The sequence below is a fragment of the Meriones unguiculatus genome, chromosome 1, assembly GCF_030254825.1.
Source record: "Meriones unguiculatus strain TT.TT164.6M chromosome 1, Bangor_MerUng_6.1, whole genome shotgun sequence".
NCBI lineage: Eukaryota > Metazoa > Chordata > Mammalia > Rodentia > Muridae > Meriones > Meriones unguiculatus.
The window spans coordinates 155,942,976-155,967,796 of NC_083349.1; the positions used below are offsets into that span (position 1 = coordinate 155,942,976).

At 41.2% G+C, this 24,821-nt stretch overlaps 1 protein-coding gene across 7 annotated transcripts in view; it reads right to left on the reverse strand.

Annotated features, from left to right (window-relative positions):
• Fat3 (FAT atypical cadherin 3) overlaps positions 1-24,821 on the reverse strand; it is a 594,038-nt gene that overhangs the window by 72,093 nt on the left and 497,124 nt on the right. For 6 of the 7 annotated variants that reach the window (XM_060369782.1, XM_060369760.1, XM_060369771.1 and 3 more), the window contains 6 exons: positions 19,410-19,685; positions 16,815-17,025; positions 9,983-14,056; positions 6,299-6,495; positions 5,169-5,322; positions 2,502-2,735 (listed from right to left, as the gene is read on the reverse strand). In XM_060369782.1, coding sequence (XP_060225765.1) covers positions 2,502-2,735; positions 5,169-5,322; positions 6,299-6,495; positions 9,983-14,056; positions 16,815-17,025; positions 19,410-19,685 — 5,146 coding nt within the window. Of the gene's footprint in view, positions 1-2,501; positions 2,736-5,168; positions 5,323-6,298; positions 6,496-9,982; positions 14,057-16,814; positions 17,026-19,409; positions 19,686-24,821 lie in introns of those variants that run through there. The other variant, XM_060369793.1, reaches the window with a different exon arrangement.

Below are 24,821 nucleotides of genomic sequence, written 5' to 3' on the forward strand. Positions count from 1 at the left end.
CTGTGCTATCCATCAAGTAGAAGCTGCTCTGTAGTGCAGGGTATGACTTGCACAGCATGCGAATCTTATGCATGATAAGAGGTTTTATTTATAAAGGCTAGAGATATAAACTTCCAACAACAGTCTCACTTTGATGTAATGATGACTAAAGTAAGCTCTGTATGACACTGTATAAAGAAAACAAAACTCACGAGAGGGCTGGATTCAGCCTCACAGACTTATGTGTGAAGTCAGCTTCCACAGAGACATTTAATTTGGCCCCATGATGGATTCCCAACTCAGTCATGTGGTAACCACACACTGCTTCCTCTAGTCACAGAGAAACGGTTACTGTGGAGAGCATTGTCCTACTGGGGCCAGTAAAGACCATATCTTAAGCTTCCAGTCATGACACTTAGTGATCTTCTGATAGCAGTTCATTCATTCACAGACACTACTGTGAGCGCTGATCAAATCCCTCACTCATGCTTCCTCAGTGTGGTTTGTGGGGAATGGTGGATATCTGGTCTATATTTCTTAAGGGACTCATTTGTTCTCCTCCATCTATCCTAAGTTTATAGGTTCTCTCCTTCCAATTTCGTATGTATTCCACAAGTTGAACTCAGGCTAGTGAACTGCATCTTTAATTGCTGAGACATTGGCCAGCCCTATCATGTTTTTTACTTTATTTATTTTATTTTTTATTTCTGAAGCTAAAAAATTTTGACAAAAAAAAAAAAACTCTGAGAAAATGAACAAGATTCTGGTACCTTCCCTGAGATTTTCTAAGGTTGATATGATGGCCAGGCATGTATATTTCCTACACTGGGGTCTGTGGTACCCAGGTCCTTAGTTTCAATGTGAGGCTATGCACAGAAGCCTTATAGTTATCATGGAAATGGGCAGATGAAGTTACAACAATATGTCCATGAATTTTTCTTCTCTCAGATCTTTCCATTTCTGTCTTGATAAATGACCGGAACTTAGACATACCTCCTACTCCACCTGTCAACCCGGTTTCACTTCAGAAGTGAAAGGAGGACCCGTAGCTACCTGTATTCGTCATCACAGCATGTATGTCAGCTCTGGGGGGACATGTCTTTCAATCCCATCCTACCCTTATACCGTCTACAACATCACGTCAGTGACCAGACTTGTATGTCTACTCTCTAGCAACTTGAGCCCATCTGGTCACTTTGTGAAGGAAGTGAGTGGCAGAATTTAAGGCTTCCAGCTTTTGAAATTTTATCTATGGGCTATTTATGTATCCTCAAGTCAAATTTTAAATTATTAAAACACTCATTAGTACTAATTCTATCTTCTTTTTTCCCCCAAATGACTTCAAATAAGAGTCCAGAGGATGTTTTATAATCTTCATTTAAAATGATCATTTGCAGTTATTACATAATTATGTACTAATAAGCAGTCTTTTTGTTTGCTGTTTTCCCACAATAATATACGTGCTTTTAAAGTATTGGTTCTTGGCCTTAAAATTATGATTATGTGTTAAGAGCAATAACTCAAGTATAGCCTCTAATTTCTGTAAAGGGAAATATTTAAAGAGACCCTGGGTGCTGCATTTGTTTTCAGCTAATTACCATGTATTTGCTTTTCCATTAGTTCAATAATTTTTCTATCAACTCAGAATTAAGCATTAAGACATGGAATTATATAAAGGCCCACTTAGCATAACAGACACGCCCCATCATTTCCTAGTCCTCTGATTTACAGCTCTTAAAACGAACAACCAAAAGTCTCTGTATGCCCTTCTGTATTTATATTCCATCATATAGTCACCTCAATAACTTATGCATTCTTAGGAGGTCTAGGAATTAACACCACTGTCTTCCAGCTCATCATCTCATTATGTGAAAAGGATTTGAACATAGACTTTATTAGCAACTTCAGTTCTAGCTCTTTCTTAGCTCTCCACCCTCACTCTACCTAGCGATGTCTGTTTGTAATAGACTTTGAAAATTCTAGTTTAAAAATATCCACATTGGCCTGGTAGCACATTTAGGAATTGGTTCCTTCCTGCACTATGAAGAAGTACAATAAATAGAGTTTTTTTTTTTTTTTTTTTTTTTTTTTTGTATTTCAGCTGAGGCTGTGATATGAATCTTCACAGAAATGGAAATGAACCCTCCCTGCTGCACAACACAGCATTCTAAGCGTGTGCGGGAGGGAAAGGCTAGCAGGAATGCTATTGTTCGTATTTTAAAAAGATGAAAGCCGCAAGAGCAAAAGATCAAAGCCTACAGACTATCCCCACATCTTTCGTTACAAGGTTCACGGACTCCCAGTTCTCCTTATAGGCCTATAGAGGAGGAGAAGGAAGAAGCGAGGAGGATGAAGAGGACGAGAAGGGGAGGAGACCATGTGGAGTCAAATTTGCATACGAGGCGCAGCATCTCAGGATTATAAACCTGGCTTACAGCACATGGTCTAACAGGAGAAGCCTCTGCAACCTACTAGATGTGCCGTCCCGATGTGGGATCATGCTGCACGGTGAACTGACTCACCAACATCAGGGTCCACGGCTTGCACTCGGGTTAGCAGGGCCTTCGTGGCTGTGTTCTCATAGACACATGCAGTGTAGTGATTGGAAGAAAACACAGGGGCGTTATCATTCACATCTTCCAGGAACAGCAGGACATTGGCATGGCAGAAGCGGCCACCCCCATCAGTGGCCCTGGCAATAAGGTTGTATACTGGGACCCTCTCCCGGTCCAACAAGGCCAAGGTTTTTAACTCACCTGTGAAACAAAATAGCAGCATGTTTGGTCTGGCTTTGCAAAAGTGGTCTTTTCATGGAAAAGCAGAAAATCAATTGTATGAAAAATTCTAAATACAAGAAATACCAAGGACATAAAGCTTAAGTGCCCTATAAATTGAAGAAATATAGCAAATTCAATTTTTTAGATATCAGAAAAAAAATCCCAGAATTTGAGATGCAAACCAATCACTTGACCTTCAAAATAATTAATCCCTTTGCAAACATTCCAGAGGTTCTTTCCTTTGCCAAATACGGGGAGCTCTTGCAGATGGATGCTCCAGGTATGTAACTGTCCCATAGGCCAGGAGCACAATATCCTGTTCTAAACATGCTGGTTTTGTTTTGATTTAATTCTGTTTTTTAGAGGAAAATAAAACCATTAAAACTGTCTGGCTTTAACAGAAAAGTCTTGAGAGGCCCTGTGATGATTAACATTGGTTGTCAATTTGACAGGTCCTACCTCATCACCTAGGAGTCAAGGTTCCTGGAACATTAAAGAGGAGGTATCTAAGTTAGAGATCCCTGTGAGAGATTTTCTTGAATAGGCTGGTTGGGAAGCCCCATTCCCTGAGCTGGAATCTTGGACTGTGTGAACAGAGAGAGTGCGCTGAGTGCTTGCATTCATTTCTCTGTTGTGTGACTGTGAAGCAATGTGACAAGCTAGCGACCTCAAGCTCTTACCCTAGGAACTCTCTCATCATGATGGACTGTGCCCTAGGGCTAGGGGCCAAGATGACTCCTATCTTTCTTATATTGCTTTTGTCAGGATATTTTTTTTTTTTCGTAGCACTTATAAAAGTAACTACTGCAAATTCTAGCACCACAAGGATCAACCTTAGTATACAAAACAGTGGGTTGATTACTTAGCCACATTATCACCTCTCCTTCCCTCCCTCTTTCTTTCTCTCTTCAGTTTCCCCATCTGCTGTTACTTCATATAGACAGATATATAGATAGCTGGATCTGATTTTGCACATGAGAGAAAATATACATTATTTGTTTTTGTGTTTTCCTCTATATTACCCGCTCTTGTCCACCTCCCTGCATTCTTGTCTCCTTCCTCCTCCCTTTTAATAGTCTCCCTTTTACTTTCATGTTACATATACATGAATATATATGTATATCCATAATTTGTGGAAACTTTTTGTTATTGCTTAAGTGTCAACAGAAACCGACAAGCACAGTGAGAAGCTTGAGAATTGCTATTTGGGGCAAAGTCTGACTTGTGGATCATTGCTGCTCATTGGTGCCATCTGGAATAAGCCACATGGGTTATCCGTCAGCTCCTCCTTGCTGGATATAGCCAGTTCTCCAACACAGGCCACACTGAGTCTTTTGCCCCTCTTATTTAAAAAATCCCCAGGGCCTTTTCAGGAGGACATGCAAGGCCCTCCATTGTGTGTTCAGAGATGCTTTCTCCTTTCATGCTCTGCTTGATGCTGTGCTCACTGTGATCTTCAGTGTTCTGCTTCAACTCTTAGAACCTTGCCTCAGTTTCCCATCTCCTTTCCCCAGAATATCAGCTGCTTCTGTAATATTCCCATATGGCTTCTTTTGCATTTCGTCTTTCAGTCATTTCACTCTTCCTGTCTTTATTATGGTCACAGATCACCTATCTTCCAATAAAGAGTAAAGGCGCATGTTCCCATGTAATTATATCCATGCTTCCTGGGCGGATCCCTGGTAGTGAGCCATGAGTAGGCCACTGTTTTCTGAAGACTCGACTCACTGGGATGAAGACAGCACAGGACATGTGCAAGCTATTCATTCTTTACCCTTCATCTAGAAAGTTCCTACCAGATGATCGACCTAATCCACAACACGGAAATGATTTGCTACAACAGAAAATGACTTTTCTCAATTCAGGCATCTGACTTTAGTTTACGTAACCTTTCACCTTATAATTTTTGTCTGAATACATAAGGAAATTTGGAGACTCACAGCTTTGGAGAAACTAAGCAGAACTGCTTAATAAAAAACAAGACAACAGTGCTGTAAGAGCCAGAAGTGAACCAAATGGATTTCACCATGAAGGACTGCTTCTTGCTAAGCAGCATGTTTCAGTTTGCATCGTAACTAGCGTTTGTGATGCAAGTGCTCTTCCATACTTTGTGAGCCTGGCCTTAACTCACAGAGACATGTACTTATTTAAGACTAGTAAATGTGGGAAAATAGATGGAAGGAAGGAAAAAGAGGGTGGAAAAAGTCCCAACCCTAACCCAACTCAAGTTTCTGTGGCTTAGAGCCCCCCATCTGTATACTATGAACTGCTTATTTCTTAGCATCTAGTACATCAGAGCCTCATATCAAGGCTCTAGCTGAGTAACTGTCTACTCTTGATGAGACCACATGAGAGGATAAAGTCTTACATGGATAAATAATGCATTTCTGTAAAGAATAAATTTCACCTTACCACTTTCTGGATCTAGAAAAAATTCATTGTTTCCAGATCCATAGAGTGAGTATCGTATAGCTCCATTGGATCCAATATCCGCATCCTGGGCACTGACCTTCAGGATGATTTTATTTGATGGGATGTCTTCAGGAAGTGATGCTGAATATGCAACCTGGGCAAAGGTCAGCAAGAATGAGTCAGTCATTACTGCCCGCAGCACAATTTTTTATCACTACTATTACAGCAGATTTCTTTAAAATTCATCCATATGGTTTAGCTTTTGTGGCTTCAGACCATATTGCAGTGTGAAATAAAACTTAGTATATTTATTTCTTTATCTTTTCTGTGCACATTCACTCAAAAATATTTACTGAGCACTTGCTGTATATAAAGTGCACAAGACTGTATGGCTGGTAAGAATACAGCGGTGGAGAACGCAGATAGCATTGATGCATTGTGAGACACAATGCTCCTTCCACACTGACTGTCCGTTTCCCTGTTGAGACTAACTAGGCTCCTGGGTGTGTTTTCACCTCTTTATGGAGTCATGGGTAACATCTGGCTCTATCATATGAGACTAAGTCTATACAAATCACTTTTCTAAACTACAGAACACAAATATTGTCTCTTGGTCCGCAGGTTAGAAAATATAGACTAACAATTATTTAATTTTGGCAAGAAAAAAAATGCATTCTAGTTTCCATGTCAGTGATGTGTGTTTCTACAGCAATGGAAAGGCTTCTTGACTGGGGGATCTGGAGCCCTCACTCAGCAATGGTGCCACTACCGACAGCCGTGTAATCTGCAAACAGGCAGCTCATCACAAAGGGTTCATTTCTCTCATCCAGTGATTTAGAAAATGCTATGGGATCCTTCAGAAATTACTTAAAGTTAACTTTATGGCTCATCATTTCTGTTTAATTGGGGGAGTAGCATAGGGGTTGGGTGCATGATCTTGCTGACTATCCAGATTCCTTTCACATTTAGGACATTTTACCCCAGACTCTACTTCCTGCCATCAAAATGTTCAATTGGAGATAAGAACAGATGTTATCCTGGATTTAAAGAAAAATATGTAATGGGTTTGAATTTAATTTTAGAGGAGCGAACCAGGGTTTTAAGAAGCAGTGTTCATCCCTTCAGCTCACCTGATCACATACTGGGCTGTTGTCATTGACATCACTGACCGTCACTTCCACCATGGCCTGTGTGACAAAGAGTCCATCAGAGGCAGTGATATTGAGGAAGTAAATGTCTTGTTCCTCTCGATCCAGAGGTCTCTTCACATAGACCTTCCACTCACTCTGCACCATGCCCAGAGCAAACCGTCCTCGGGGGTTCCCTCCTGTGGTGGAAACAGAGCTTCTGAGGACTCACAGTGGGGTACCCACATGAGAGTCCTGAGGGGGACATTCAGGTGCCTCTCACGCTTTATCCTTATGATACTGAAAAGAGTGGCAAACCCCTTATTTTCTCCTGTAGAAACTAATCGAATTTATATCTTGTCTGTGTGGAAAGTGAAACAGTAACTTTCAAAGAGAATAAAATCCACTAAGGGAAGCTGGGGACAATCTTTTGTTTAGTTTCCCTTAAAGATAATCAGATTCAAACTGTGAACCATCAATTGTTTCCTCAGGATGATGCAATTGTCTTTCCACTCAGTCTCAAGAGAGGCTGTAATACACTGTAGTTCTTATCTCGAAGACAATTTCATTAGCTGCTGAGTTGATTATACAATCAAGAAAAGGCAGCTAGTTCTGTTAAGGAATCTTTTAATGAATGCCTTATCATACAGCTTGGGTCTTCTCATGAGGATTCGAATTTGGGGAGAAAAGTTTGCTCCACAGAGGACAAACCATTAGTATTAAATAGTCCTAACAAGGGGTCATTTAAGAAGCAGCTCAAAGATAAGCATTGTAATTAAATCAAGTCGAAGAAAGTGGTTGGTGAAAGTGGAAAGAAAGTAGAAGAGATGGACACCAGAGTGGCCTAAACAGATTTCCTTTCCATTTCATGAACTTGTGTGGATACTGTAGCAGCTTGACACAGGGAGGAAGAGGGAAGAAAATTGGCATTTAATCCCTAAGAGGGAAATCAAGTTAGTTCTGACACCCAGAAAGGGTTGGTCAGAGACAATAGGACGTAGTCTGACTCCAGAGGGATGTGGCATTCAGTAAGTACTTATCCTCTGCTCTAGACAACTTTTCTGGACAGGAGGGCATTAGCAGCAGACAGGACCACAAAAACTCCCTGCTTCACCACTAAAACTCAAGTTATAAAGGGAAAGATTGACAATAGATGACACAACTAAGTTAAGAGGCCATGAAGCTGAGGCAGCCCTATTGTCTTGGGATTCTCTAGTTGTAGCCCAAATTCCACTTTATGTAAATGCTAAAAGACAAACTACCAAAAGAATCCATCAACTAACCTCTAATGGGGGGACCTGAGGCATATTGTTCCACATTAACCAACAAAATACACTTTTGGTTTTGATTGTGTGAGCATCCTGGAGGCATCGGTCCCTCCTGCCCCTTCAGTGGGGCTCCGCAAAGTCTGTAGCTGCTCAACTCGTGGATTTCCCTCTCCTCAAATAAATTGTTTACTATTTTAATGTGATGCTTGGTATGGTGGTGCACACCTGTAATGCCAACACTGTGAGACTGGGATGAAAAGGTCATGAGTTCAAAGCCTGATTGGGCCACATAGTGGTAAAGAAAAAAAACAAACAAATGAATATACTCAAATTTATCTTTGAACACAATAAACAAAAACATAAGGAAAACATATATTAAAAAGTGTTATTTCACTATAAGAATGCAGCTAAATCACTTCATAACCAATCTTTTTTTTTTTTAAAGCAAGCATATGGTACTAGAATTCTGAGTATTAATTGGTTCTAGGGCCTCATGACCATGAAGAAACCTCGGGATAAAAGGACCCAAGTCCTGTCTAGATGACACATTGCTCTTCCAGGGCAATGGTTCTTCCCTTGTCAAAAAATTTTTCTAGCATGTGTAGACATTTTGGTTGTCAGAGGATGGTAGTGAGTGTCTATGCTATTGAAATCCAGTGGGTGGAGGAGCCAGGTGTGGCTGTGAAATAACCTACAGTATATAAAGAGCAGCCTACCTACCACAAGAGACTTGCCCATCCCCAGGAGTGGTGGTGGTGATGGTGGTGGTGGTGGTGGTGACTGAGAAAGCTTGCCTTAGGAAGCTACAGGCCTCCCTGTAATATCACTTTCTGCTACCACTGGCTAGAATTCAATTGTGCTTTAGTTGAATATTATTTCAGCACACACAAATGTAACCTCTCTATTAAACTCCTTCAGTGCAGGCAAGCCCACACCGTTCCTTTGTTACATAAAATGATTAATGTTCCTTTGTTAGTCTGAGGTGGCACAGCCAACTCGTGCTACATCAAGAGCAAAGCTTAAATCTAATTAAAATCAGTTGGTGGTTGGCTCTGCTAATAGTAAGAGGAGTTTAAGCTACACTGCACTCATTACTTTAGCAAAGCTGATGGGATGGGCCTTTATATCATCCGCTGATAGTTCAGAGGCTGCGTAAAGATAATGAAGGCTGAGTACTTTACAATTCTTCCAAGTACGAAAGGGTCCCTCAGAGTGTCTTTCCTCAAAACGCTAAATACAAATAAGTCAAATCCTTACTTCATTCTGTCTTACCTCTCCTTACCAAGATGTTCTATATTTTAACTGCAGAAATACACATCTTTATGTAATAAGACCATAGGTTTCAGAGAAAGCACAAGGTACACAAAGTGCTCTTAAGTGGGAAATGCCATCAAGGGGGTGGCACATGGAAAGACACAAAGGACCTTGGGGAAGTGTGGCAATCTCAAGCTTTCGGTGTTTGCTCCAGTACAGATCTTATTCTGCAGTGATTAATTAACGTTCCACTAACATACTTAAGCAGAACCTGTGTCCTAAGGGCATCCTAATTAATTCATTTTTCACTCTGAATAATGTGGTTTTTCTAAGGGGAAAGCCACCTGACTACAAGTATTGATGGATTATTTAAGACCTGTTGGCACGTGGCTTATGTTCTGGCTCTGACAGTCTCAGCATCAAGGTGCTAGCTCCAACACTGAATAGATTTCAGGAAGGACTTTCCTAGCCCTGCCAACCCTTCCTTCTTTATCGCTGAAAGTGGGTCATCCCAGAAATCTGTCCCTGGGCGGGGACAGACTTTTCACCCTGATGTGAATCCCGCAGTCTCACAGAGCGATGGTGATATTTTTGTGCACTCTTAGTGACCTTATTTGTCTATCTCGGTTTTTCTGGTGAATAGCTACTTACTGTTGGGGAAGTCAGACAGAGGTTCCACCGGAACAGGGTTGTCAGAAGAAATATCCTTTGATCCTCAGTTATAAATTTAGAATTTCTCAGCAGAAAGGTCAAACTGAGACTCCTAATTTGCATGTATGTGTGATAACACATTCTGATAATCAGAAGAAAGCTGCACAGAAAGCTTAATCGGGACATACTATTGTTTTCCAGCATTATTAAAAAGCTCAGAAGGAGATTATGGCTTAGCAAAATCTCTTCCCACTAAAGAGAGCTGTTATTTTAATTTCTTCAGTTAAAATACATTGCTCAGTTTTGGTTCTTAAAACATCAGGACGTGGTAACAGCTTGTGTACGAACACTGTATACTACTGCTGAGTGAAGAACCAACAACTGAGGACCCCCATGTCATCAGACTTCTCACCCAGAACCAGAAAGTGCTAAAGCTGCCACGCTCCTGTCGCTTGTCATCGCCACCTTTCTTCAGGAAGCAGAGCACATGGTAGAACGGGGTGACGGGACTTACCTGTAATGTGGTAGCTCACTTGACGATTTATGGTGGAGGTGTCCTTGTCCAAGGTGCTGAGAACGGCCACCACCTCCCCTGGTGGGTCACTCTCCTTCACATTTCCTCTGTACACCTCCTGAGCAAAGACTGGTGCGTTATCATTTATATCTGTCACCTTGACTGAAACCAGAGCCATGGAAGAAAGAGAGAAAGCCTCCCCAAGGTCAGATGCCACCACAGAGAAAGAGAGGGTAGGGTCTGTCTCATGGTCCAGGTCCTTCAGTGTACTGATCCATCCGGTGTTGCTGTCGATACTGAATGCTTCCATTACATTTTCAAGATGGGAATCTGAGTGTAGGGAGTAAGTGACCTGCCCATTGGCTCCCCAGTCCATGTCGGTGGCTCTCACCTGGGCAAGCTTGGTGCCAACAGGCATTCCTTCCATTATGATTGTCTCGTAGCTTGAGGTTTCAAAGACTGGCTTGTTGTCATTAAGATCTAATACCTTGACATCAACATCCACAGTGAATACAATGTCCACCTTGTCCAGGGGTATAGTAGCTGCTACTTTAAAGTGAAAAGCTGGGCTGACTTCATGGTCAAGGCGCTTGTCGAGCTTGATAGCACCTGTCTCTTGTTCGATGATGAAGACACCCTCTCTGTTATTTTCTGGTCGTTCCCCATTTACCGTGCTGAACCGGACACTCTGATTGGGCAGAATCCTCAGGGTGTCCACTGTGCTTCCAATGGCTGTATCTTCTGCAATGGTAAAGGAGTACTGTGACTGGGTAAATGAAGGCAGGAATGTTTCAGGGGGCAGGACGTGGATGTAGACGGGAATGAGGGAGTGCCTGACTGGGATGCCATTATCCACTGCCTTGACGAAGAAGGACAGCACCGTATTTTTTAGTTGGTTAAAATTGCCTTTGGTCACCATCCAGCCGTTATCAGGATCGATTTCCAAGAGGTCAGCCACTGAGACTGAGGCCTCGCTATAGAGGGAATATGTAATCCTAGAATTTGTTCCATCATCTGGATCCAGTGCTTGAACCTGAGTAACCAAGTGGCCCCTTCCTACATCAGCTCTGACGCTGGCTCTGTATTCCACCGTCATGAACTGGGGGGCATTGTCATTCTCATCCACCACAATCACCCGCACAGTGCAGAATGTAGTTCTCCCACCACCATCTAGGGCCCTTAGATAAATACTAATATCTCCTTCCAGAGGGTTTTCACGGTCAAGTCTTTCTGTTGTGATGATCTGCCCATTGCTGTCTATGAGGAACCGATCCTTGGCAAAGTCATTGATGATGGAATAGCTGATCTGTCCATATGTTCCTGGATCCCCATCTGTGGCTCGGACATGAATGACTTTTGTTCCAGAAGCGGCATTCTCTCTTACCTCAGCCACATATGTGCTTTGTGAAAAGGCGGGGCTATACAAGTTAGCCCCAAGGATCCTGATGTGCACTTGGGCAGTGCTGGTAAACAACCCATCAGACACAGACACATTGAGGCTATACAGAGGCTCCATGCGCTGCTTCCGGTGGCTAGACAGTGTGAGGACTCCACTCTTGCTGTCCATCAGAAAGCTGGTCCGATCATTCCCAGATAAAATACTGTACTCCAACCGGTCAAAGTCGGAGCTGTCTGCATCTGAAGCTTGCACACAGGTTACAAAGTGACCACGGGGGGCTAATTCACTCACATATGATTCATAAATGAGCTGATTAAAAACTGGGGGGTTGTCATTGACATCAGAGATATAAATCTGAACCAGGACTTCACTGCTCAGGGATGGAAAACCACTATCAGTTGCTGTAACTTTCAAGGTGCAGTGTTGTACCACCTCGTGGTCTAGCATCCTCGCTGTCAGGATTAAGCCGCTTGAGCTGTCTATGTGAAAGTAATCTGTGCTGTTGTAGGTATCCTGGACAATGTGATAATGCACCAGCTTGTTGTTCCCTGAGTCTGCATCAGTTGAGACAAGCTGTAGAACAGGTGTTCCAATGAGAGATGCTTCAGATAGTGTTGTGTTATAAGTGGGCTGATCAAAAACAGGAGGGTTATCATTGACGTCATCCACTAGCAGGTCCACAGTGACTTCGGCCCTAGCACCTGTAAGAGCATCACTAGCTCTCACAGTCAACTTGTAAACAGATGTAACTTCATAATCCAAAGGGCTAATGACTTTTAGGACCCCGGTGTCAAAGTCAATGTTAAACTGTTGGAAGGGATCTCCATCAATGATGAGATATATGATGCCCTGGCCTTCTGGGCTGGTGGCATTGATGCTGAGAATGGGAGTGCCTATTGTGATGTCTTCATTGACTGATGCTGTATAAAAGGGTTTATCAAACACAGGCATTGCTTTGTTAACAATGGTGATGGGAAGTTCCACAGATTTGGAAAGGGGTGGATTGCCACCATCCTTGGCAAGGATGGTGACTCCATAGTCAATGTTGGAGAGGTCTGAGTTAAATGCTTCTTTTAAAATTACATTCCCTGAATTAGGGTTAATTTCAAAGTGACCATAGTCATCCTGCAAGACATAGGTCACTTCTCCATTGGCACCTTTATCTTTGTCAATGGCTGTCACCCGGTATATCAGAGTCCCTGGCTCAGCATCAACTTGCACAGCAGCATAGTAAGGGAGGCCCACAAAGACAGGAGAATTGTCATTTACATCTTCAATGTTAACCCTGACTACCACCCTTGCCACCCGCAAATGGTCTAGCTCACGACTGGCTTCCACCACCAACTCATACAACTCCTGTTCTTCACGGTCAAAGGGCACTCCTGTGGTCTGAATGACTCCTGAGGTAGATTTTATCTTGAATTTATTTCCTGGGTTTAAGATGCTGTATTTTAAGGGCTCATTAAGGCGGTTTCCAACTGCATTGACAATAGCAACTTTGGTTATGTTTGTGCTGTTCTCTGAGATGGAGGTGGAGTAAAAGGTTTGTGTGAAGTGGAGACCACTGTCCATGGCTTCTTTAACCATGATGGTGACCATGGCAGTACTATAGAACTTCCCATCAGATACTTTGACTATCAGCATGTAGTGATCTTTGGAGAGATTATTATTTTTTATGGTGAGCACTCCAGTATTTGGGTCCATTAGAAAATGATCCACACTCCCTTCCATGAGGCTATATGTCAGTTCAGGGGGTACCTCAGAGTCAGGGTCTGTAGCACTCACCTTCAGAACCTCCACACCAACATAGGTGGGGAGAAGTAAGACGGATTCAAACACAGCCTGAGTGAACACAGGTGGATTATCATTCACATCTGTCACCTCAATGTTGACTTCAACAGGGCTCTCTGCAGTTAGCTGGGGACTCCCACTGTCTCTCACGTGCACATGGAAGTGGAAGTGTGCAATGACTTCATGGTCTAGGTTGGCGATTGTTCTGATGGCCCCTGTGCTGGAATCCACTGTGAAGAACTTCTTGGCTGTGGACTCTACAATCTGATACACCAGTAATGCATTTTGGTTGCTGTCAGCATCTGTGGCTCGAATTACCAATGGGCTGTTGTCTAGGCTCCTGACAATGCTGTTGATGGGGGCAGCCTCACTCAGGCTGCCTGAGTATTGAGAAAAGAGAAACACTGGGGGGTTATCATTTTCATCCACAATCTGAACACTGACAGTGGCATTAGAAGCCATGCCTGCCATGTTAGTGGCCTGAATGATTAGTTGATAGGAAGAAGTACGCTCGTAATCCAGAGCTCTCCTAGTGGTGATGACTCCAGAATATGGATTTATGGTAAAGACTCCATTGATGTTTCCATCTTTGACTTCATAAATGAGGGTTGACTGGCTGATGGCAGAGATGAGGATGACAGACGTTCCAATATCAACGTTTTCGTTTACTTCAGCTTGGTAGTCTTTGTGAGTGAACTTGGGGTGGGAGTTATCAGACATGCTGATGGAGATGCGTACAATTGCAGTGGCAGACATTGGTGGGGAGCCTTGATCTGTGACTTTAACTGACAGGACAAACTGACCCATGGCTGTCATGTCCGGCTCTTTGGAAATGGTGATGATGCCCAGGACTGGTTCAATCTTAAATGTGTTCCCCGTGTTCCCTAAAACATAGAGATCAATGAGGAAATAAGTTACAAGAAAGTTATTAAAGTTTTCCTGTGGAGGTTAAACCTTCTTCTTAAGGTGTTCCTCTACATTGTGGCCAGCAGTAAGAAACTGTTTATACTCTCTCCTAGCCTTTCTGATATTAAAAAAAGAGCAAAACTTCTTTCTGTGGTAAAGATTATATCTAATCAGTAGCTTCTCAAATAAGTAAAATAAGTAGCAACACCAATCTAGCACTGTGTACACATCTGAACGGAGAAATAAGAGCACTTACAGGAAAGAACCTTCTACTGGGACTATATGGAGCTTCCTCATTCCTGGACCCATGGAAAAAGGGATAACTGGAAATGGCATGTACCACCTCTAACATCTGCCTATAGGGATGTAAATATGTCATAACTATAAATGTAAAATGAACATATGTATGTATCCATAATAATGCTGTAGTCTCCACCTTAATCTTGAAAAGAGAGCACTGTAGGACTATTCTGGCTCCTGTAGACTTTTGGCAACATGGCTGAAGCTGTTTTCCCCTTAGTTATCTGGTACACGGCACAGGATGTGCTGAAGTGGTGAGGCTCAATAATTACTATGGAATGACAATAGAAGAGTTAGGTTTGAGAACAATGTGTCTCAGGATCCAATATGTTCCACACCTTGTCTTCTATTTTCCTGCTTTAGAAACAACACTAGCACCAAACGCCAGGCTTGAATTAACCAAGACTCAAAGCTCTTCCCGCCCATTTTGGCTTAGTATTTCAGTCAAAAGTAAGAAAGAGCTTCAGTTGTGATGTTAGAGGCCAGGCAAAAGATGGGAGTTTTATAACTCATCAGTAAACAGAATAAAATTTGGCTTACCTGAGGTCTGTGAGACAAGTTCAATAAAGCCCAGCGTTTTACATCCCCTCCCCCTCCTAATCACTTGCTTTTGTTCTCATCATCCAGAAAGAAGCTTTCTCAGCTGCTCTGTGAGGGCTCAGCAGGCCTGGGGTCCGGCTATGTGTGTGTAAAAGACAGGCAGACCCAGGGTCGGATGTGAGTGTGAGGGTTCGGCAAGCCAGGGATTGGGCTGTGTGTTCAGAAGGGGCTGACTGACTGTGACAGGTTTGTCAGACACACTATAATTCTCATGAGACTCTTATGCATACGATCAAAGGTTATTTTCTTTGATGTTTATTATTCCTGAAATTTTTTCTGGAAATTTAGATTTTTTTTATAAAAAATGTTTTAAGGAAGTTTCATTTTGTCCCCCTTGTATTTTAATCAGTTGTTAAATTAATGACTGAGCTCCCTGCTCCAGTCATGGAGGTAAAAATGTGAGTGAAACAGTTTTTGGTGATTTAACTAATTTGTTTTTGAGGATGTAAATATTGGTTTAAAAAGTAGCTGAAATCTATGATTGATAAAAACAGTAATTTTATAAATATAATGAACTGCTTGACACCCAGACAGATGTCCATAAAATGGTAAGAATGGTGGAAATAAAGCCTCATGCCCAAATGTTTACAGTGACGTGAGATAATGTATATGGATGACATCATGCAGGGAAAAGAAAAGATAAGATTAGCTGGACCCTTCGGAAGAATAGTTGAGCATGGACAGACAAGTTAATGCCTTCGGTGATGTTTAACATTCATTCCTGAGATTCCTTATGTGTAAACTAAAGGAACAGGGGACTGAAGGCGGTAATCACGATATTCTGTGGTAACTAAGAAGTATAAAACGGACTTTCTAAATAGGTTTAGATCTTTGGAAACCCCAAGGGTAATACATAGGAAAACTCTCTAGGCACATGGCCATTAGTGACCAGGATCTTTCCTTTTTACTTTCCTACCACGTGGATGGTAACACTGACCCATTTAAAATATAGGCCCTAATCTAGAAAGTAGTTTTTCGTACATTTGGTAGAGGGTTTTTAAAAATAGGTTATCGGCTTTGTTTTCTCTCAAATTTATATTCCTAAACTAGATTTTCCTTCCATTCCTATTTTAATTCAGCTGCTCACTCAAATGCTCTACATTTACGAGAAGGGCAGGAAGCTGCCCCATTGCTAACATGGAGAGAGTGTGCATTTGGCATTGCACACCACAGACACGCCACAGAACTTTGGGAATATGCAGCATGAATATTCAAAAACGACAAGACCGAGGAAAGAACGGATAAAGGAGACTTAAGTTTTAAGTTTTTTTTTTTTTTTTTGGTTCATAGTCCTTTTTCTTACTTTGACATTCATCTCTGTCATAAATGTTTTCTAGCTATCCATTTTCAAACTGTTTATAAATTGCTCTTCAGATCTTCAGATGTTAGCATCCTTTAAAAACACTAACATTTAACACAAGTGCTCTTATTTCTTTATCTGTCTGATAAAGCAAGCAGTTCAGGTCCCATGGCTACCAACTGCTCTGTTACTCAGATGGCCTCCAATGTAGGGATGTTGATTGCATTCATGGGGGATGTGCTGGGATTCCTGAAGTCTGCAGCCCACCAACTGGTAAGGAAACCCAACTCTGAGCCCATGGTTTAGCTGAGCCCATGGTTTGTTGGCTGCTTGGTCTGGGCCATTGAATTTATTACACTTTCTTTCTTTTTTTTTTTTTCATTTCAGAAACTTCAAGATTGAATACAAGGAAAGATGCTCTTCCCTTGCTGCCAATATTGCAATGCTTAGAACTTATACAAATCATTGCACAAATAGGTCGGTGTGTTTATAGGGTGGGGTGTCGTGTTTTGTGCTGCGGTCTCTGCAGCTCTCACCTGCTTCAATGGAATATATGAGCTCTGCATTTTCTCCTTTATCTTTGTCCAGAGCTGTCACTTGCAGAACAACTGATCCCAGAGCAGCTGATTCGAACACCGATGCTTCATACAGTGGGCTGGTAAAGTAAGGGCTGTGATCATTTGCATCTTCCACGTTCACAATGACCCGAGCCAAGTTTCTTCGGTAAGGAAATTCCTGATCTCTGACCTTTAGGCAAAATATGAGAAGCAGTAGGACTGAAAACTTGAATCACAGGGAACTCACGTGACTCTGTTTGTTGAGAAAACAAAATGAAGTAATGCATGCATAGTGTTTGACCAAGTCTTGCCTACAACAGACTAAACAAAGAGTGTGGGGAGGAAGGGAGTGAGAGAGAGAGGAGAAAGAGAGATTGAAATTGTTAGCTATCTGAGAGCAGGGCAACATTATCTCTATTGTGTCACTGGATGCCTGGCCTGCAATAGCTGAGTGCCGCAAGCCCAATTCTATGATTTGTTTTGCACAGCCACTTCTTCTTTGTGTTCACATTCACTCACAGAATGGTAGATAAAGACTCTTCTAAGGGGTGGGATTAATGAATACAGTATTGTTACCCCCCATTCATTCATTCAACTAACATTTATTGCTATTTATGATGTCAGGTTTATGTCATAAGTAGAACAGCTCAGTAATGACTTAGACAGTATTTACCTTCAAGAATATCAGAGTCTTTCAACTGGGTGATACAAGCAAGCCAAGAGAAAGACAATACTAAGAAGTTAAATGCCATCGTAGAATTCATGAAAAGGCCCTCATAGTGGGCCTTTAAAATTAGTTCCTCATAGTGAATGGGAAGAAGAATCTAATAACACTCAACTTCCTGGATGAAATAACAAGGAAAACATAGAAGGACTAACATGGTGGCAATGGAATAACAGGGAAAATGTAGAGAGAGTAACATGACGGCGATGGTGTCAGGTGATATTTTTAGGCAAGCAGAGCCCCGAGCTATGAGAGAAACTTGACCACTGGAAAGATGCATTCATTCATAACTTCTAAGACTGAAACTCTCAATGTGATTTTGCCAAATGAATTTGCTTAATAACTTTAAGATTCCCCTGAATTTCACATGGCAGAAGCTTATAAATAATCAATTCTTTACCCATGTGTCTCTAGTATTATTTGATGTATTGAACTAATACCCGTAGCTTGTTCAGTTTTAGATTGTGTGACTCCAGAGAGGTGTGAAGACATTAGAACATACACAAGAGGACCTATCACGGAGAAAGCATTTTCATGAAGAGATGAGCAAGCAAGGCTTGGAAGAAGGTGGCCTAAAGCAGTCATTTGTTCTAAGCATCTAACTATATAAATGATGAATGACTGTGGGTGACTAAACTGATTTTTAAGTTTTCTGAGGGAAGAATGAACAGAAATGACTTGAAAAAATAATGAGGATGGGATTAGTAACCACTATTAGGCTTCCATTCCTAAAACATCATATAGACATCATTATGGCCAGTGTGCCATGCTGATTTCTAGAGCTTAGTTGTTCATTCCCCAGGATACAGCTGAATTCTGTAGATTTTTGAATGATCTGAACACTAGCCCCAGAGTATGAGGACTTTGTCTATCTCAGTGCTTGGTACACAATACATACTTAAGAGTATCTGTGAATGAATGAATGAATGAATGAATGAATGGCAATATTGGTGTTCCAGGTAAACTATGGGAACTGCCTATTCTGTCTCCTAGGGCCTTAAGTGGAAACTGTAACTGAGGTCATGACACCCAAGCTACCTCTTGTTCAAGGAGATTCCCAGTGAAAGAAAAGTTGTTTCTGTTGTCAATGACTTGGGAATTCATAGGTTTAGGCATCCCAAACTCAGTAAGTATACAAGAATGAATCACTGTCACTCTTCCTGTTCTTTAGGAGCTTAATGGGGCTCCTGATAGGCAGAGGCTGTGCATGCCAGTGTTGTTCTGGGGCTCATTACAAGAACAGATTTTAGGCCATAAGTGAATCAATGATAATTCTTACTCATCTTTATTAACCACTGTGTGGGTTAACCAAAAACCTCACTTTAAATGTAATGCCGCTTCTACATAATTTGAAGGAAGGTAAATGAATTCAGAACAAAAAGTCTCTGAAGATTGAATGCATGTTTAGTTCTTCTCGGGTCATCAGTATGACTAGTAGGTCCAACATCAGTGCAATACACCATAAATTGCATGTCTGAATACTTGCAAGGACTGAGCTTCATGAGGGCTGAGCAAACAATTACGAAGAACTAATCAAGGGTATTCTTCTGAACTTTTCCACTTTTCTGCCTCCAAATAACTCCCGAGTTAAGAACACTGTTACTTTCCTCTCTAACTCATCTATCAGCAGCATTTGGAAAATATATCTAATAATTCAGGTTGACAAAAAATATGGAGTTACTATCTAAGAACAGTAGCTTCTTCTTTGAAATACAAAGGCAAAACTCAATGCAACCTGACAGTAGCTAGGTTTAGAGAATTTAAGGGCCCTGGCTTCCTGAAGACTGAGGTATATGCCTTGGCTGGTTGATGGTTCTGTCAGGAGAGCAAAATATTGAGGCTGGTCTTACCATTATGTTGAGGATGTGCTTGTCCTGGGCCTCATGGTCCAGCCTTTCAGCAGTGTAGAGCACGCCTGTACTGGGGTCTATCCGGAATTTCCTCATACTGATGGCATTGATGCTACTGTGGATGGTGTAGCTCAGCTTGTGCTTCTCATCTCTGTCTGTGGCCTCAATCTGCAGTATCTCTGTATCAGGAAGCACATCCTCAGAAATTGTCACATCGTAATGTGGCTGGGAGAATTCTGGGCCATTATCATTATTATCCAGCACTTTGATAAATACCTGTAGTTAAAAGAAGACAAGGGTGATAAAGAACGTCAATTCATTCATTGCTAATGAAAGAGGTCATCTATTTATTTTCTCCCTCTTTGCATACTTAGATCCTAGCTTCTAGCACCAATCTCAGCATAGAGGAACTTTCTTATATAAACAGTTGACAGTAAACCATCAGTTGACATTAGCAGCAACATCAATTGTGATCTGATGTATAATCTCATTAATAATTGAACAGCTGAGATGACCATGAAAGGTGATAGTTCTATAGACTTATCTAGGACACAATATGAATGATTATAAGGTGACCTTCATTTGGAGGTTTCTATTGCCGAAGATCCTATCTATGTGCCATTTCTTATGGTGGGCTAATATGGCAATGGTGCAGGGATTAATTTTGTTTGGCAACTTGACTGGATTAGGAATCTCCTAGAAGACACACTTCTAGATATGGCTCTCAGGGTTGTCTAGAGGGGTTTAGCTGTTAATGGAAGACCAATCTTGAATTTTAGTGTGGTACCAGACAGACTGAGTAAAAAGGAAAAAGAAGGAAGCAAGCTGACCAGTTACCTCACTCCTGCAGCTAAGTTTCCCTGTCATGGTGGAATGTATCCTCTCAAACTCTAAGGCAAAATAAATCCTTACATTATTTTGTCAGGTAATTAATACAGAGTAGAGAAAGAAACTGAGGCGAGGCAGGGTGAAGGAAGACGGGACAGAGGTGGGTTAGATTGGACTCACAGCTTCTTACCAGCTGTAAATTCACTGGTTGTTTGTCCTTTATCTGAGAGAAGGATACCCAGAAGTTTGTAATATAATATTTTTATTAACTTTTTGAGAATTTCATTTAATATATTTTGATCAGATTCATCCCCCAATCCTTCTCTTGAGACCTCCGAGATCCACTTCCTACCTCCTTACCCCTGAACTTCCTAGTTGCCACTCCCATTTAAAAACAGCAATAACAACAAAAACCACTCCCTGTGTTCAATTTGTGCTTCAAATCCTCACTGGTGCACTGGACCGTGGTTGGATACCAGTGGCCACACCCTTAAATAAACTGACTCTCCCTCCCTAGGAGCCATCAAGTGTTAATAGCTCTTCAGCCAGTGAGGGATCTTATGAACCTCTCTCTTTTCTATGCTGGGATGTCAATTGGCTTGATCTTTTCCAGGTCTTGTGCAGAGCAACAATAGCTTCTCTGGATTCCTGGGTACAACTGTCCTGTCACGTCCAGAAGATACTGCTTCACTCCAGTCCTCCCCAGCCTCTGGCTCTTCCCACTAATCAGTCTCCTCTTTTGTGATGTTCACTCGGGATAGGGGTGAAATAGGTGCCAATCATGACTGCGTGCTCAACTGACACTTAGTACAACGACAGTAGGGTCCTCAGTGTGATGAGAGCAATAAATTCATCCTTGGGCGCCCTAACTAGTTTGGCTCTTCTATCCAAGGACCTAGTCACATTTGTTGCGCTGTGCCATCTCTTCTTGGCCCGTAGGATTGTCTTCAGGTTGGTGCTATATTTTTTCTGACACAATCCTGGTATTCTTCGATTTCTCCCCTTTCTTCTTTTTTTATTCCCTCTATCTCTTCTTTAATTGACTGTTTGATTTTAATGTGCCTGAACCTAGGGCCTAACTGTGTTGTACAGTGCTAGGTAAGCATTCCACCATTGAACTCCATTCCAAGCAACTCTTTTGCTTTCTGATAATTGAGACCGGTAATATTTTTTAGGATTGTCTTTTCTAGTCTATTCTTGAATTATTGCTCCAAAAGTCTTTCATATTTCTCTTCCTTTTGTTAGAAATTTTACTTGGAGGTTGCAGTCCAGTACTGGAATTCTTGTTAGTGGATTGACTCAAATTTTGTTTTTATTCACCCTACAAAATTAGAAGAGAACTAAAAATATAATAAAAATTTCATGAGTTCGCAGATACATTTCCAATTTTAGTGATTTTACTTTCATTTTTTTCTGAATTTGTTTTTCCTTTCTCTGATTCTGACATTTTTTATTGTCAGTAACAAGATCATAATTAGGCATTGCTTTGTTTAAAATATGAACGTAAAGGACTCAGAATAACAAGGCCTGCATTTATATTATAGAGATCTAAAACAAATTGATGCTTTCTTGTCCCTAAGATGAGTCTCTAAGGAGGAACCCAAAGTTGAATTAGATGATCAACATCCTTTGCCGTATTTCTCCAGAACTGAATTCCCATATAAGACAATTTGCTTTCATTTATTTCCAATTTTAGAGCATTTTTTTTTAAGTATAGAGAATTATCTGAACCAAGGGAGAGTCTAAGACTTACTTTAAAGTAGTGCTTTTCTGAACAAAGGGAGCCTAGGTGGGGACTTTGTTATGGACCTTAGCATGCTCATAGAAGACAGGGCAGGCAGGTTTCCTAGGATAGTGAAAGAGTTTATCTCTGACTCTGCCCAGTTTAAAGTCATGGTTAAAGAAGGAAATATGTCAGCTATGTTTAGGTGCAGGCTTAACTCACATACTTGCTTTTCAATGTTTAAATTTTTGTTTTGTCATTTTAAAATCATACCAAACATTCATTTAGGGAGGTTTAGCTTCTCAATGAGTGGGTCATAAGAAAAATGACATGAAGGGAAGAGGAGAATTATTGGGAAAGAGGGACTGGGAGAGGAATAAGGGAGGGTGATGGGGTGAGCATTTTCAAAACATATTACATATTTGTTAAACTGTTGAAGACAAAATTAACAAATTTAAAGAAGTTTGGCTTCCCTGCTTTCTTCTTCTCTTCTGTAGATAGTAAGAAGAGCAGGGGTTATCTCTGATATGGATTCAGTTGCCTGCTCTTTGATCACTTCCCCCATGGTGGGGCAGCCTTGCCAGGACACAGAAGAAGAGGATCCAGGCAGTTCTGATGAGACTTGAGAGGCTAGGGTCAGATGGTAGGGGAAGAAGTCTCCCCCTTTCTGTGGTCTAGAGGAGAAGGATAGGAGGGAAGGATAGAGAGGGTGGGACCGGGAGGAGATGAGGGAGGGGTCTCATGAATAAATGATAAGAATTAAATAAATTTTAAAAGAGAAAAAAAATTTCTGTTTTTTGTTATTAGTACATGTATGAAAAATAAATGTGCTCTTGTCTCTTAATAATTTCTCTGGTATTCAGTGTGTACTAGCATTAGGATATTTTGATGGAAGGATAAATGTTTCTACAGTTTTGTGAAATAATTTCATGTTCCACTCTTCCAAGACTTCATTAATGTGCATTCGCACGACAATATGTAAAAATGATTGTCTCTCCAGCTTTGCCAACACAGTGTGTGGGAAGACTTGGCGCTTTTGCCAGCCTGCTAGATGACAAGTGGTACCTCAGTGCTGTTTTCATATAAGTGAGGAAGAGAATTGATTCATGTACTTCAGAACTGTTTGCACTTCTTTTTCTGCTACACTGCTTGTGCCAGCTTATTCTTCTGTGGGCTGGAAGGTTTCTCTTCTTTCTTTACTTTTGGAATTGCAGTGATATAAGTGACAAGGTTGTGCTAAGTTCTACCATGGACTTTATTCTGGGTGCGAGTTTCTTCAGCATGCAATGTAGAAGAAAATGTATCCAGCCTTTTCTCTATTGTTTCTGGGTGATGAATCAGTTTGGCATCTTTCCCACATCTCCATGATAGAGATGAACAAATGTAGTTTTTATAGATGGCATTTGTGTGTGTGTGTGTTTTTCCCTTTCATTTTCATCTTCAGTACATTTGGAATTTTTCCTGGAATATTATATGAGGGCTAGATCTGGTTTAATTTTTCTCTACGTGGCTCTGCAGCTCTGCATTTCTTTCTATGTTACATTTTGAAGGGTGTATGGGAAACTAGAGGTGGTCTTACCTTTTCCTTTATAATTCTTCTGACTCAAAGTGCTTTATCTTGCCTGATGGCTTTGTCCTTTATATCACGGTTCTACATCACAGTGGGTGTGGTTCCTGTTCTTATCTTATGTCTGACTAACAGGAGAATCACTAATGATATCTCTATTACTTAATATCTTAGCATGTGACTGCATTTTAGAAAATCATTGAATTTTTTTTTTAAATAAATATATCCAGACAAACTACCCTTACAGATAGCTTCACAGTTGCTCACCCTGGTTCAGATACGCTTTGCTGAGTGGAATGATAGCCATTTCATCACATTTGTGGCATGGAAAATTTCACTTAGGAGACATGCCAACAGGCACACACTTTGTCCCCTAGTTTGTACTTGCAAGAAAGGTAAAGACGTGTGCCAATAGAGTTTTGGGTATTGTTTTTGTCCTCAATGTATTTGCAAAACATATTGTATTCTTTCAGTGCCAATTCTTTAAAAAGTTTAAATAACTTAGTCAAGATGCGAAAATATTTGTTTTCAGAGTGGCAGTTACATCAACAGATGGAAAAGTCTTTCTGGCCAGCATGCTGCCCTGACCTTCATGAAGTTTCAAAGCTGATGTGATCTTGAAATGCTTGCCTCTTTCTGCTTGCTTTGTCCTGAGCCTAATCTACAGTCAGAACAAGTGTTCCTCTGTAAAAAGACTTCCTTCTCCTCATTTGCTTTTTATTTCCCACAGTTGGGGCCATTTGTGAGCTCCTGAACTAACAAAGCAAAGTAACTCTCAAAGACGTTGTGTTCAAAATGGTAATTGGAAAGCTTACAAAAACACAAAGGGCTCAAGGCAGGAGGAAACCCAGGCATGAGAAGTATCTCCAGGGCTGGTTTCAACGCTGCCCCCCACAAACACGTTGTGTTCCACAGGCTCCTCGAAGCTGAGTTTGGGGTGGTGCCAAAGCCCTGCTTTACAAAGGCTTATGGCAGAATAGTCCTTGGGGGTGAATTGTTGGGCAAGACCAATTAAGTCCTAAATTACTGAAATTCTGTTCTGCCTCTGTTGGCATTTCTAGGCCATATTTAAAACATCTTTTCCAGAGGAGATGTCTCCTGAATTCTTCTCAAATGCATGAGTTTTATTTTGGAATGTCTGAATAGAAAACTTACATCAGAGTTGCTTTCTGTGTAGAAATGTGCATCATATTGCTCTGTAGACTCTATTATAACTGGTTCCTCAAAGGAGAAAAATGTTAAGGGGTGCTCTCAAAGACATGAGAACAAGGTCGGATTCAAATCTGGTTTCTTC